Source organism: Lipotes vexillifer, unplaced genomic scaffold, assembly GCF_000442215.2.
Source record: "Lipotes vexillifer unplaced genomic scaffold, Lipotes_vexillifer_v1.1 scaffold2000, whole genome shotgun sequence".
In the NCBI taxonomy this organism is placed as follows: Eukaryota; Metazoa; Chordata; class Mammalia; order Artiodactyla; family Lipotidae; genus Lipotes; species Lipotes vexillifer.
The window spans coordinates 235,171-250,229 of record NW_006770731.1 but is presented as its reverse complement, the minus strand read 5'-3'; the positions used below and the strand labels follow the sequence as shown (position 1 = coordinate 250,229).

Here is a 15,059-nt window from a genome sequence, read left to right as displayed (position 1 = left end):
TTTTTTTTTTTTTTTTTTTTTTCCGGTACGCGGGCCTCTCACTGCTGTGGCCTCTCCCATTGCAGAGCACAGGCTCCGGACACAGAGGCTCGGCAGCCATGGCTCACGGGCCCAGCCTCTCCACGGCATGTGGGATCTTCCCGGACCGGGGCACGAACCCATCTCCCTTGCATCGGCAGGCGGACTCTCAACCACTGCGCCACCAGGAAAGCCCTTGAGATATATTTTTAAATATTAATTTTCCATAGGATCAGTGTTCTAAGAAACACTTAAGAAGTGCTGCAACACATATATACAATGGAATATTACTCAGCCATAAAAAGAAACGAAACTGAGTTATTTGTAGTGAGGTAGATGGACCTAGAGACTGTCATACAGGGTGAAGTAAATCAGAAAGGGAAAAACAAATACCGTATGCTAACACATATATATGGAATCTTAAAAAAAAAAATAAGGTTCTCATGAACCTAGGAGCAGGACAGGAATAAAGACACAGACATAGAGAATGGACTTGAGGACACAGGGAGGGGGAAGGGTAGGCTGGACGAAGTGAGAGAGTGGCATGGACATATATACACTACCAAATGTAAAATAGCTAGCTAGTGGGAAGCAGCCACATAAGCACAGGGAGATCAGCTCAGTGCTTTGTGTCCACCTAGAGGGATGCGGAGGGAGACGCAAGAGGGAGGAGATATGGGGATATATGTATACATATAGCTGATTCACTTGGTTTTACAGCAGCAACTAACACACCATTGTAAAGCAATTATACTGCAATAAAGATGTTTAAAAAAAAAAAGTACTGCAACAGGGGCTTCCCTGGTGGTCCAGTGGTTAAGACTCCTCGCTACTACTGCAGGGGGCATGGGTTTGACCCCTGGTCAGGGAACTAAGATCCCGCATGATGCGTGGTGTGGCCAAAAAAAAAAAGAAAGAAAAATAGTACTGCAGCAAACTAATCAGGTCTCTGAATCTGGCTGTTTGTTTTTTAGGAAAAATAGAATATGTGACCAAAAATAATGTTTAAAGGTTAGGAGACTATGCTTTGCATTTATTATTAAAATTCCTTTTTTTTTTTAAACACTTGTTTTTACATAAAATTGTAGTTTTCTAGAGCTGCTGCTTTCTTTTTCCCTGGACAGTTGCTTTCTTTTCATAGAAGTCTCCTTTTTAAAAATCAGGAAGCTTTAAATCTACGCTCTCTTCCCCAACTCCTTATTGAAAGTTAAAAATAACTATTGTGTCCCCACATCTAAAACCTTTTAATCCAGTCTCATTGGTGAGGGGAAGAGGATGACAGATTTCCTAACTGAGAAAAATTTTGAAGACCCCAGTGCAGAACACCAAAAATTTAGAGCAATCCTGCAAAAATCCTGCAAAAATAAAGTTTCTAGTAACCTAATTCCTAATCTCAATTCTCTTTAAACATTTTATTCTTATTTGAAGTGGAGCAAGATTTTCCACTAAGAAAAACTACAAACCATATTGTATTAACATACTGATGTGAAACTACATTTAAACTAGCACCCTTCTTCTCTGAGATTATGTGTGAAATACAACTTTTAGTTTAGGAAAATAGCTTGAACCTATTATGTATGCTACTTAATCCTTGTTTTTTTAAGTAGGCAAGGTATAAATGGTACATTTTTTAAAACTTTAAAAACTCCATGAGGTGATACTTATGTAAGACACCAAAGAATAAAAATATTTACATCATTGCCTGTGATTTTAGTGTAAGACTTCAGTAGCTAATAAGCTTAAACACACACACCCCAAGAAACAAACAAAAAAACCTTGTTTCTTTCCCTAACATTTGAAAGGGGAGACAAACCTTAGGAGTATAAATAAAATAACTACACTTACATTCTTTTCTATTCACTCTTCAGCCCAAGCAATATAAGAGTAATTTCAACTTCCTTATTCTTAACTTTCCCCTTAGGACATCCTTTTTATTCTATAAATCAAAGTAGAACCTTTGGCTTCTCTTTCTCTTTCTGCCTTAGTCTTCCACCTTATGGCAACTCCTCAGTGGCAGGTACGCCCAAGCAGCTGTCCTCTCCCTTTGTTGGGGGTAATCCATTGGAGACAGAGGTTCTCTTTAAAATTAGGTCTGACTCTTTTCTTCTTTGGCTGCCTTGATTCTGGATTTTAGCTTTTCATTTGAGGTTAGAGTAGAGCCACAGTGACTAATGGGATAATTTGCTCTTTTGCCATTTTAACTTCTATCAAAAGGAAAACAAGTCTTGGAATAAAGAAACATCTATTCTAGCAGATGACTCTTAATTGCTTATGCTGTTATACATGGTTTTAAGAACTGTTATTGGGGCTTCCCTGGTGGCACAGTGGTTGAGAGTCCGCCCGCCGATGCAAGGGAGACGGGATCGTGCCCCGGTCCAGGAAGATCCCACATGCCATGGAGAGGCTGGGCCCGTGAGCCATGGCTGCTGAGCCTGCGCGTCCGGAGCCTGTGCTCCGCAACGGGAGAGGCCACAGCAGTGAGAGGCCCGCGTACCGCCAAAAAAAACCCCAAAAAACTGTTATTGTTGCTATTGTTATCACAGAAGCATCAGTAGTACGCCTATTACTGTTGTTATTATGATAATGATTGGCTAACATTTGTTGAATGCTTAATGATTAATACTTAATAAGTAATCAGTTATTTCAGGTACTGTTGAAGCACTCCATGTGAACAAACTCAATAAATTAATGATGAAAATAATTATTCACGATTTTAATCTTTCCTTGTCTTAATTCTTTATTTGTGCATTAATAGTTTTTTTAATTTACTTATTTGACTACTACTTTAAGTGTTTAGCTGTTTTCTTTGGATATGAATTACTGCAGATTGTTTATGACCATGGAGTTTCAGTTTTATACCTCATTTTTTTTTTAAGGGAGAAATGCTTCCCAATACATCAGATTATAAATCTTCACTCATAGCACTGACTGCTCATAATTGGCTACTTCGTATATCAGCAACTACAGGAAAAGTCCTTGAGAAAATATATCTTGCTTCATATTGCAAATTCAGGTACTAAATGTGACTTTGTTATTTAAAATTTTATTATGAAAAATTGAGACTTGAGGCCCAGGATATTTCAAGATTTTTTTTTTTAAGTTTTCCATTGTATACATAGATCTCAGTTTAAAAACCTATTCTATTTTTCTCTTCTCATGACTACTTTTGAAGATCTGAGGATGGAGACCCTTTATCATTTATCTTTTATTCCTCATAAGTAACTAACCTCTAATAGTTGGCAGATACCCTTAAAAAAATTTACTTTTTACAAATAGTATTTTATATGTAGGATGTATTTTATGGTAGATTTTTCTGAAGGCTGGTCTGTTGCGGTTAAATTACCTACGTAATATAATCTTAAGAACTGTTAATTTTTAACTAGTAATTTTATAAATTAGATATAAATTTTTGGAATGAATATGTGCATGCAAAATGTGAATGTAACATTTTCAGTGCTCTTTGTAACTTCCATTTTAAATCAGGAATGGTTTTTTGTTTTCTAAGTTTTGAATACTGACAGATCAAACATAATTTTTATTCACTGAGACTCTAGAAGGATTAAAATTATATATATATATTTAAAAATAGGAATAAATACATATAAGGATCGAAGGGAATTCTTTTAATTAGTTATTTGTTTTTAAAATAAACTGCTTTGCTTTTATAATTTAAGTAACTGAAAAACTGTTCACTTATAAAATATCTATTATATTTTTATTTTAAGTATAAGGAAATTGACCCAAATGAATAAATTTCTTTTTATTCTTTTAAAAGATATTTGAGCTGGGACACTCCTCAAGAAGTCATTGCAGTCAAGTCAGCTCAGAGCAAAGGCTCAGCATTGGCCCAGCAGGTAGACATCTTTAAACATTCAATAAAATAAAGAATTTGTTTCCAGAGGAATTTGTCTGAAAATTTGTTATGAAAGAACTAATTATCTTTGATTTCTGAAGCATGCTATAAAAGTTGTTTACCACAAATTTAGGCAATTCCCTTCAAGCCACTCTGGGGAAATACCACAGATTATTTTATATTCCATAACGGAAAGAAATTTGAACCTTGTTCTTCAGAGTAAAGGAGCTATCTTCTTCAAGCAGAGAAATCACTCGAGTTTTAATTGTTGATACTTTTTTCTATTTCTATTTTCTCATGTTAGTGTAATACTGTTTTGTAATGCTAAATGATATGACCATGATAACTCTGTGTCTTTTGATTAGGCCCTTGATTATTAGAATTCCAATTCACAATATAAATTATGTTGTATAATAATATAATACAATATATTAATTTATATTATAATCTATTATATAGTATATAAATATATTTTGTTATGCAGTATATAAAGTATGTTTTTGTAAAATATATTTTGTTGTTAAGAAACGTTTACTGTTATGCTTACTTCTATAGATTTTTGTGTGTATATGCAGTTTGTAGCATCTGAAGGGCTAAAGGCTTAGTGGACATATTTTGAACATGCAGGCCTTCCTGTTTAAGTAACTTTGCAATATAGATAGAGGAATGTTTTTAATTCATGAAAACAGTGTTTTTATTTTTTTAATTAAAAAACCTTTTTATAGAAGTATAGTTGATGTACGATATGTGTTATAGATGTACAGTATAGTGGTTCATGATTTGTAAAGGTTATACTCCATTTATAGTTCTTATAAAATATTGGCTTTATTCCCCATGTTGTACAATATATCCTTGTAGTTTGTCTTATACATAATAGTTTGTACCTCGTAATCCCATACCCCTATATTGCCCCTCCCCCACTTCCCTTTCCCCACTGGTAACCACTAGGAAAACAGCAGTTTTAAAATACTCTTGAGAGCTGCCTATGATTTTAGTCTTTCCTTTTAGGCAGGCATTCAACAGCCTGTTTTGCTGTACCTTGCAGTGTTCCATGTGCTACCTTTTTCACTCATAGGGATTCTGGAGATCAACAAAAAGGTAGGAACTCATTTCTGATTTAATTGTAATACTAATTTTTTGACAATAAGGTGTAATATCATTGTTTAATTATTTATTAGGCGTTTGGATTGGAAATGTTCCCTTGACTATACAAAGCTTGCTGATTTAGTTTATTTCATATCAAAATACATGAGAACATTTGATGTGGGAAGAGAGTCTAATAGTCCCTTCATCTTTCTACATGTTTATTTATTTATTTAGTTAGTTAGTTAGTTATTCTTGGCTGCTTTGGGTCTTCATCGCTGCGCATGGGCTTTCTCTAGTTGTGTTGGGGGCTACTCTTCATTGCAGTGTGTGGGCTTCTCATTGCGGTGGCTTCTCTTGTGGAGCACGGGCCTAGGCACGTGGGCTTCAGTAGTTGTGGCACGTGGGCTCAGTTGTTTTGGCGCGCAGGCTCTAGAGCACAGGCTCAGTAGCTGTGGCGCATGAGCTTAGTTGCTTCACGGCATGTGGGATCTTCCCGGACCAAGGATCGAACCTGTGTCTGCCTCATTGGCAGGAGGATTCTTAATCACTGCGCCACCGAGGAAGTCCCTTTCTGCATGTTTTTATGCTTCTCAAGTGGATAGTGTTGAGTACCAGTCATTAACAAACCACTGTTCTATAAAATTATGAAATGAGTAAAATATTTTTTTCATTGGGAATATTCCAAAGCTTGTTAAAAATGATCATAAACAAAGGTAAAAAGCTGCAACAAAGTGCCTCATTTTAATTGCAAAGTATAGATCTAAAACTTGTTTTATGGTATATAAACAAGTCTTATAATTAAATATGTAAGTTCTTCAACTCATTCAGTGTTGGGTTTTGTTTTTATTTTTTGCGGTACATGGGCCTCTCACTGTTGTGGCCTCTCCCATTGCGGAGCGCAGGCTCCGGACGCACAGGCTCAGCCGTCATGGCTCACAGGCCTAGCCGCTCCGTGGCATGTGGGATCTTCCCGGACTGGGGCACGAACCCATGTCCCCTGCATCGGCAGGCGGACTCTCAACCACTGCGCCACCAGGGAAGCCCAGTGTTGGGTTTTATTGTTGTTGCCATTGTTCTTGATTTGTGGGGTGATTATTTGGGAAGAAAGAAAGGACATATTTCCTCTGAGTAAAAGAATCAATAGTTTACTAGTTTCCTTTAAAAAAATTGTTACTTAGTTTGGGTGAATAGTTATTTATTGGTCTATTCTACTAGTCTTTAATTAAGCACCTGAAGCATTATTGAGGCCAGGTCTTGAGGGTCCACTAATACTTATAAGCAAACAAGATGAATGTATTTTAAAAATTTTATATAAGCATAATATACTAAACTGCATAAAGACTAAAGAATTAATTATTCATTAATTGTTCATTTTGTATCAGGCACTTTGAATATTTTACGACATATAATAATAGTGTAACATATAAAGTATTTAACTAGGAGGTTAAGCAGCTACCAAAATCCTAAAGGTAGTAAATGGAGAAGCTGGAATTTGAACTTAGATTTGACTCCAGAGTTTAAACCAAATTTTAAAATAAGAGTGGCTACTTTATTATAGCACTCATCATTTGAAAATACATTTGAATTAAACAAATCCTCCTTTCAAATTGGGGAATGAGGATCAGGGAATAAAAAGTCATAGGCTAGTCAAGAGCAAAGCAAACCATGATTATCCTTTCAAGAGATGACAAAAAACACAGCTCATAAGTGTAATTGTTCTCTTTGTGCTTGTGGATTAAGTAATTGTGTATACTTATTACAGTCTACAATAGGAATGAACACTTAGCAAAGTCATAAATTGTTTCTATTTATTCTTACATGTTCGAGATAATCATTTGAGGGATTTGATTTTGATTACAGTTATTTGAAATTGAAGTATATCTTTCACTTACCATGCATAATAAGACTACCTACAGGCCAGGCTCAGAATGTACTTTAAGCTGTTTGTTGGGGTAGTAAATCTTTACTAAATGATTTGTCTTGAGTAGAAACAGAAACAGATTTTCACTGAATTTCTACTTGTTCTTTCTTATTTATTTATTTATTTTTGGCTGCGTTGGGTCTTCATTGCTGCATGCAGGCTTTCTCTAGTTGTGGCAAGCGGGGGTACTTGTTCTTTCATTGCTATGAATATTTGTTTATGTTAGTTGGCTTTTGTTAAATATTAAAATAGGCACAGAATCAAGTTCTTTTTAGAGCTCTGTGGAGCATCATGACAGGATCCAGTGCATAGAACAGAGACAGAAAGGGAAGAATGAGCCAAAGCTTCTCAAGGTCAGCTAGGCTAAATGTTTCCGGATGTATTTGGTTTTTAACATGTTTGGTTTTAACAGTATTAGATATTTAAAGAACAAGGTAATGATAAAATTCTCGAGTTGGCTATTTTTTATTAGAATTACTTTCTTAGACCCAATCTTTTCACCTCCAGCTAAAAAATGTCCCTTTATAAATAACATTTTATGAAGAATAGGTCCCTGTATTTATTCTGCTGTGCATATTCTGCATGGTAGAATTAAATGGACTCAGTTTACACCTATGTCCATGAGGAAGAGGATTTGTTATTAAAAGACATTGACAAAACTGTGAAGCAAATGTATGCTGCTGCATCATTTTGAGGGGTATGTCTTACACTCCCATTAGTGCTTCAGTTTGAGACCCCAGTGGCTTGCCACTCTACCCTAATAACACCTTAGCTTCCAGTTTCTAAATTATAATTAAGTTATAATGTTAGGCAGCAGTGTTGTAGTGGTGGCCTGAATATTAAACAGATGCACAACCCACTGTGAAACTCAGAGGATTGGCCTTCTGGTCTTTTCTCAGGTGATATCTACCTTTCCCCTCAGATTTTCGGGAGCGTAACAGATGCCACCTTGTCTCATGGAATACTGATTGTGATGTACAGCTCGGGACTGGTCAGACTTTATAGCTTCCAAGCCATCACTGAACAGGTAGAGAAAACTGAAATTTGCCATATTGAAATTAACTTGAGATTTGGACTGAGGTATGAATTTTTTTTTGAATTTTATTTTATTTATTTTTTTATACAGCAGGTTCTTATTAGTTATCCATTTAATACATATTAGTGTATTCATGTCAATCTCAATCTCCCAATTCATCACACCACCACCACCACCACCCTTGCCACTTTCCCCCCTTGGTAGGACTGAGGTAAGAATTTTTTAATGAGATGTTTTTAAAGTAAGGCACTGTGTAGATTTCACCTCTACAAAACTGTACAAATGCAGAAAGACAAAGTAACCTTTAAAAGAGGGGTGGGAAGATAAACAGGCCCCTGAATAAATAAAGACATTTCCTCTGTCATATACATGTGAATTTGACATTTTTCTCTCTCCAGACAGCAAATAAGTAGGAGCTAAAGCCACCATTTTTGTTTTGTTTTGTTTTTAGTTCATGCAACAGAAACTTGACTTAGGGTGTGCATGCAGATGGGGTGGGACTACTGGAACTGTAGGAGAGGCTCCTTTTGGCATTCCTTGTAATATTAAAATCACAGGTATGGCTACTATATAGTACTTTCTTCACCTTAAAAATTAAGTGGTCATATTAATAGTTATTAATTGTAATCATCCAAATGTTTTTTGCATGATTTAATTATAAATTAATTCATTTTATTCCTATGCAGAGTATTCTTTGCTTTTGAGTAGGCATTCACAAAAATCTGTTATTCATTTACATAAAGGCCTGGGGATGCTGGACCTTGCTTAGCCAGAGATCTGTTACCTTTGGCAAGTTACTTTTACCTTTCTGGTTGTGATTTCCTTATCTGCAGAATAATAAGTTGCAGCAAATGATACCATCTTAGTTCCTTTATAACTTAAAATTTTACAGTTCTGTGAAATTTACCCAACTTAAAGATCAACAAAGCACAAAAAATGATACATAATTTTATAAATATAATAAAAATGTTCTATGTTTAATTAGCTTATCAAATTCAGCAGTTTATTAAAAGGAAATGAACTGCTACTCAAATTGAGCAATGTGTGTTAGATAAACCATGACTGACCAGAGTTCATCTCAGCAATACAAGAATTATTTAATGCAGACAGATGTAAAACTGATAGGAATAAATTTAAAAAGATAATATATTTTGTTATCCTAATATTTGTTTATCTTTAGTCTTGGTTCATTAAGAATCATTCTTGGGACTTCCCTGGTGGCACAGTGGTTAAGACTCCAGGCTCCCAACACAGGGTGCCCAGGTTTGATCCCTGGTCAGGGAACTAGATCCCACATGCATGCTGTAACTAAGAGTTTGCATGCCACAACTAAGGAGCCCACATGCCACAACTAAGGAGTCCACCTGCCGCAATTAAGACCTGGGGCAACCAAATAAATTTAAATAAATAATTTTTTTAAAAAAAAGAATCATTCTTTGTCATATTGAGGACATTTCCTTTTACTTCTAACCAATAAACATCACATATTTAGGTGAAACTCCAAAGGTTTTTCTAACATGGGTCAAAATAAGGCAGTAATTTTTTTCTATTATTACTATTTAACATTACATCATCAACAGATCAAGAAACAAATGAAAGATTTAATTGTGAGAAAGGAGATGTTCTTTTTATTAGTAAATGACAGACTATAAAAACAGAGAGTCCAGTATAGCCATTATTCAAGAAACTCAAAATAAATATTCTAAAAATTACTCGGGGTTTTAGATGTCTTGGACAAGCTGAATTAGGCAGTTCTGTGATAACTCAGCCTCAGCAATACCTCCTATATTTTATACAAATACGCTAGCAGGAATCTATTAAGAATTTTAAAACTACAGGCTCCAGTAGTAACTACAATGTATTATATTGAAGAGAGTTTCCCCAAATGGTACATTGTTCTCATTGAAATGCAGATAGTAAGCAAATAAAGCAAAGAACAGGGTGATAAAGAAAGCTCATAGAGCCTTTGATTGTGCTGTGATTTTGGTCCCTGTTTGTAGAGAGAAGACTAGATTTGGGATCACAATCTTGGTCTGCTACTAGTAAGAGTGAAATTCCACTACTAACTGGTGGTTATGATAGTGAGCAAATTACTTAACCTCTCTGGGCCTCACTTTTATCAACTTTAAAATAATAACATTTGAAAATATCTGTGAAATCACATTCCATTGTAAAACAATCAGCGATTGTTGGACATTTAGCTTAGAAAAGTAGCATACTATGTTGGAAACTTTGAGTAGTTTTTCAGATTATATTGACTGAAATCGTATTCATTTCTACAGATTTGTTTTTCAGGATCATTAAGCTCTGTACAAAATAATATTCCTTTTAACTGTAAATAATTTTTTTTAAAAATGCAAAGCGGGCTTCCCTGATGGCGCAGTGGTTGAGAGTCCGCCTGCTGATGCAGGGGACGCGGGTTCGTGTCCCGGCCTGGGAAGATCCCACATGCCGCGGAGCAGCTGGGCCCGTGAGCCGTGGCTGCTGAGCCTGCGCGTCCGGAGCCTGTGCTTCACAACGGGAGAGGCCACAACAGTGAGAGGCCCGCAAACAGCAAAAAAAAAAAAAAAAAAAAAATGCAAAGCAATTCATTTTCATTACAGAAGAATTAGGAAATAATGATAAAATAGAGAAAGTTTGAAATACTCATAGTCCTCCTGCATGGAATTAACTGTTATCACCTCAGTGTGTTTTTTGGTAATCTTGTAATGTATATATGTCTGAAACCAAAAAAGAATCATACTGTGAATACTCCTTCATAACTTGCTTTTTAAAAAAATAATTAATTAATTTAATTAATTAATTAAATGAAATAATGGCAATTCCCTGGTGGTCCAGTGGTTAGGACTCTGTGCTTCCACTGCTGGGGGCCCAGGTTCTATCCCTGATCAGGGAACTAAAATCCCACAAGCCACATGGTGCAGCCAAAAACAGAGAAAAGAAAAGAAATAATAAAATGATTAAAATAAAATAAAATAATTAAAAAAACAACTCAAAGTATAATTTACATGCACTTAAATGCCCTCATTTTAACTGTACAATTTGAGTTTTGCCAAATGTTTATATCTATGAAACCACTACTACAATCAAGATTTAAAATCTTTTCATCACTCCAAAATGTTCCCCTGTGCCCTTTCCAGTCAATTCCCTCCCCATCCCCAGGCTTAGGCAACCAATGAACCTGCTTTCTTTCACTGTAGTTTTCTAGAGTTTCGTATAAATGGAAGCATATGATATGTACTTTTTTGTCTGGCTTCTTTCACTCACCATATTATTTTTGAGATTCATTGCATATTATTGCATATATCTGTAGCCTAACCCACTTTTAAATGTTAATATATTACAAATATTAATTTCCATCTAGATTATTTAATAGATGGTCTTATGAAAACAAAGTCGGAGTTCTATCTTACTCTTTACATCAAAAGAAATAATAGATGGATCAAAGATTTAAAGTTCTATAAGAAAACTTAGAGAATCTTTTTATCTCAGAGTTGAGAAGAGCTTTCTGACGCAAACACAGAGCCATTAAAGAAAGGATTGATAAATTTGGCTACTTAAAAATAAAGTGCTGCAAGGTAAAAAACAAGCACACACATAAACCAACTCAAAAATCAAACAACGAACAGGGGAAATATTTGCAACATACACTGTAAAGGGGTAATTTCCTCCTTATATATGAGTTCTACAGACCAGTAAGAAGAAGTGACTACAACAACAACAACAAAATGAGCAAAGGATATTGTTCAGAAGAAGAGGAAATATAAATGACTTAATTTGGGGAGGATAAAGCCCAACGTCACTGATAAGAGAAGCACAAGTTAACACTATCATAAGATACTTCTTTTCAGATTCTCAAATATCAAAAAGTTAGGTAACAGGGTTGGTGAGAGTATAGAAGAGGCACTTTCATTTATTATTGGAGTCCCTTGCAGAGGACAATTTGTCAGTATGTTTCAAAATTTTAAATGCATATATTCCTTGAGCAATTCCATTTTTAGGAATTTATCCCAGATACATTCACATGTGTACAAAATGACAAATGTACAGTTACAACATTGTTTCTAACAGTAAAAGATTGGAAACAATGTATATTGATACTTTGATAGGTGACATTAGTATTCTTTGATTGTTTGGCTATGTCATAAACTTAATTGTTAAAAAGAAACAGGAATTCTTTTTGCACTAGTATAGAGAAGTTTCCAATATATATTAGTAAGTAAAAAAAGGAGTGCAAAACTATGTATATAAAAAACCTCATTTGTGTTAAGTATTCATATGCATATATTAAAAGTATAGATATATGAGTATATGCCTTTAGGATTGCTTGAAATATCTGGAAGGGCACACAGAAAACTGATCAATAGTAGTTATCTTTGAGGGATACAGATGGAAGGAAAACTTAGTTTTCATTATATTTCTTCTGATGCCTTTTGAATGCAGTACTTATATTACCTTTGCCAAAGAGTGGTCCTGTGTATATATGTGCACATGCTAAGCTCATCAATGTTTTAAGATCTCGACTTAGGTACCGTTAAACGCATGAACTGTAAATTTATTTAACCAGTTTACAATGGACATTTAGGTTGTTTTTAATTTTCTGTGATTATGAATAGTATAAGAATGTTCCTGTAATTATTAATGATCCTAAAATTTCCTCATCACAAGACATGGAATCAGCCATTCTCTGAGAACTCCTAGGCCCTTTCAATTGAGAATAGTATTAGAGATCAAAATTTGGGCTCTTGGGGCTAATGGGGACCCACCAGGGTTGTGGTGAGCAGAGTCATGCTGTGCTTTTGGGCTATTTTTAGCAACTGCTGGGAAAAGTATTTCTTTTTAAATACGTCTTTTTGCATTGATTTTTTTTTCCTATTTTGAATTCCTATTTTATATTCTCTACAACCTACCTACTTAAATTTTTAACCCCAAATTCAAACTCTAATTGTATTTTTTTCTCTTTATAAATCTTCTTTTCCTCATCCACCATCATTTGGTAGCCACCATATTATCACACATGATGTTTATGTATCTTTCAAAATTTACCGATTGATGTCCTTTGCCCATTTCTCTATTGGGGTGTCCATCATTTTCTTATTACTTAAAAAAGATTTCTTTATATATTAAGAATATTACCCTTCTCTTAAAAGGTTTAAAAAAAAAGGTACTTTAAATATACTTGATATGTGTATACCTATCTCTTCTTTCTCCTCAAGATTGTCAGTTTGTAAACTCACTTTTCATTATTTGTTGTTCTCCTTTGTATAGCTTTAAGTAGTAAATTGCCCTTATGAAGAAACCTAACAAGGCACACACTTCTATATGGAACATGTGATTTTTTTTGAGTGAATGGTCTCCCTAAGACAAGTCCCTTTACTGACAGTGGTGGCCTCATAAGCCAAAGATTAAACCTCTCAAGTTAGAGGCATAAACAAAGGACTCTGATTAGTCACCTTCACAAACAGACCATGTGGTATTTCATAAGGGCTGCCCCAAAGGAATTCTGGTCTTCATAAGCAGCACTACCTTCCATTTATACATGTCTCCAAAAGTAAGTCTGTTATGCTCTATATAAAATTAATTGTCATCAAAGAAGACGACTAGGAAGCACTAACAGATAGTTCTTTTGTGTTGTCAGTCTCCAACAGACAGTGACTGACTGGATGTATCTAAACTACCTTAAAATTAACTTGTCTAATGATTATACTAGTAGTAGTGGCTATCCTTTGATAAAGCTTCCACAGTAACAGGACCCATCCTAAGTGGTTACTTTTCATTATTTCAGAAGTGGAAATCTTAAGCAACACTTCTTTTGTAAAGTTTGCCAAATACAACCTGTTAGTCTAGAATATGAAGGTTCTCTTCCTCACATTTGAAGGAAGTATTAGACCTAATACATTGTTGGATTATTACGAGAGATGGAAATAGTATCTAACCAAGCCTTGTAGATAGCCGGTGCTTATTAAATGGCAGCTGCTTTTGTTAGGTATACTTTGTCATTTTTGCCATCATAAGCACCTTCAGCCCATTTTTTATCTTCATCCAGCTGCATGTCACACATATCCTGAAAACGGATGTCTAGAAAGTTGACTCATAACCTAACAGTTTCCTATCAGATTTTTCTTTTCTTAAGACTATAGAAATAAGCAATAAGCCTCTTTCCTGATTGTATTTTCTTTCCTTGAACATAGTAATTTTTCAGTAGTGGAAGTTCATAGATGATGCGTGCAAAGGTTGAGTTCAGTTAATGAATGTTCCAAGGCTACCAGAATAAAGAAGCTAATACATTCCTTTTGTCCATCTCTGCAGATACACCACCACTGCTCTTTGAGGTGTCCTCCCTGGAGAATGCTTTTCAGATTGGAGGCCATCCTTGGCACTACATCATCACACCTAATAAGAAGAAACAAAAAGGAGTTTTCCATATTTGTGCCCTAAAGGACAATTCCTTGGTAAATCAAGGTGGTCAGACTTCAGTAGTAAATTTATATCAGAAATTCTTTATTCTCTACTTCTCTAATAGGTCCACAATCCTAAGAATTACTTTTTTGTTGGTATTAGTAAACAACGTAAAGTACAGGAGAGTACAAAGAATATAGCAAACACTTGTATGTGCTACCCAGAATTTGAAACATTAACATTTGAAAATTCTCAGGACACCAGAGATTTATTAGGTTTTTTGTCCTTACCATCTCCTGAATCCCATTTAAACATCTCTGAAGGTGCATAGTGGGAATCCTTGATGGAATGTATTCAGACTGCCTCTGAAATTACTGGTGGAATGTGTAGTTGTTTCTGCTTCTTCATGGTTTGTTGCTCTTGGCTCTCTAGAGCAGAACCAGATAGAACTCTGTTGGTCACGGTATAAACACTGAAACACTTTGAGTTTTCAAGGATATTTTAAAGTTATATATGGGAGAGTAGAAAGAAAGGGTATATGGCAAGACAAGACAAAAAATTACCCCTTGAGTTAATTTTTCTTTTTTTTCTTTTTAAAAATGACTTAGGCATTGATTTATCATTTAATAAACATTATTGAGGGCCTACTGTGTGCCAGACTTGGCTGGGGACACATTCTCTTCCCACAAGTTGCTTACACTCTCAAAAGAAAGCAAATGTGTAGGGAAATAAGATGCAGTCTGTTA

General features: G+C 35.1%; 1 protein-coding gene across 1 annotated transcript in view; it reads left to right on the top strand.

The window, feature by feature from the left end:
• DCAF17 (DDB1 and CUL4 associated factor 17) overlaps positions 1-15,059 on the top strand; it is a 33,050-nt gene that overhangs the window by 7,419 nt on the left and 10,572 nt on the right. The window contains exons 6-11 of the mRNA XM_007446342.1: positions 2,895-3,031; positions 3,794-3,872; positions 4,880-4,969; positions 7,801-7,905; positions 8,366-8,471; positions 14,224-14,366. Of these exons, the coding sequence (XP_007446404.1) occupies positions 2,895-3,031; positions 3,794-3,872; positions 4,880-4,969; positions 7,801-7,905; positions 8,366-8,471; positions 14,224-14,366 (660 nt within the window). The remainder of the gene's footprint in view (positions 1-2,894; positions 3,032-3,793; positions 3,873-4,879; positions 4,970-7,800; positions 7,906-8,365; positions 8,472-14,223; positions 14,367-15,059) is intronic.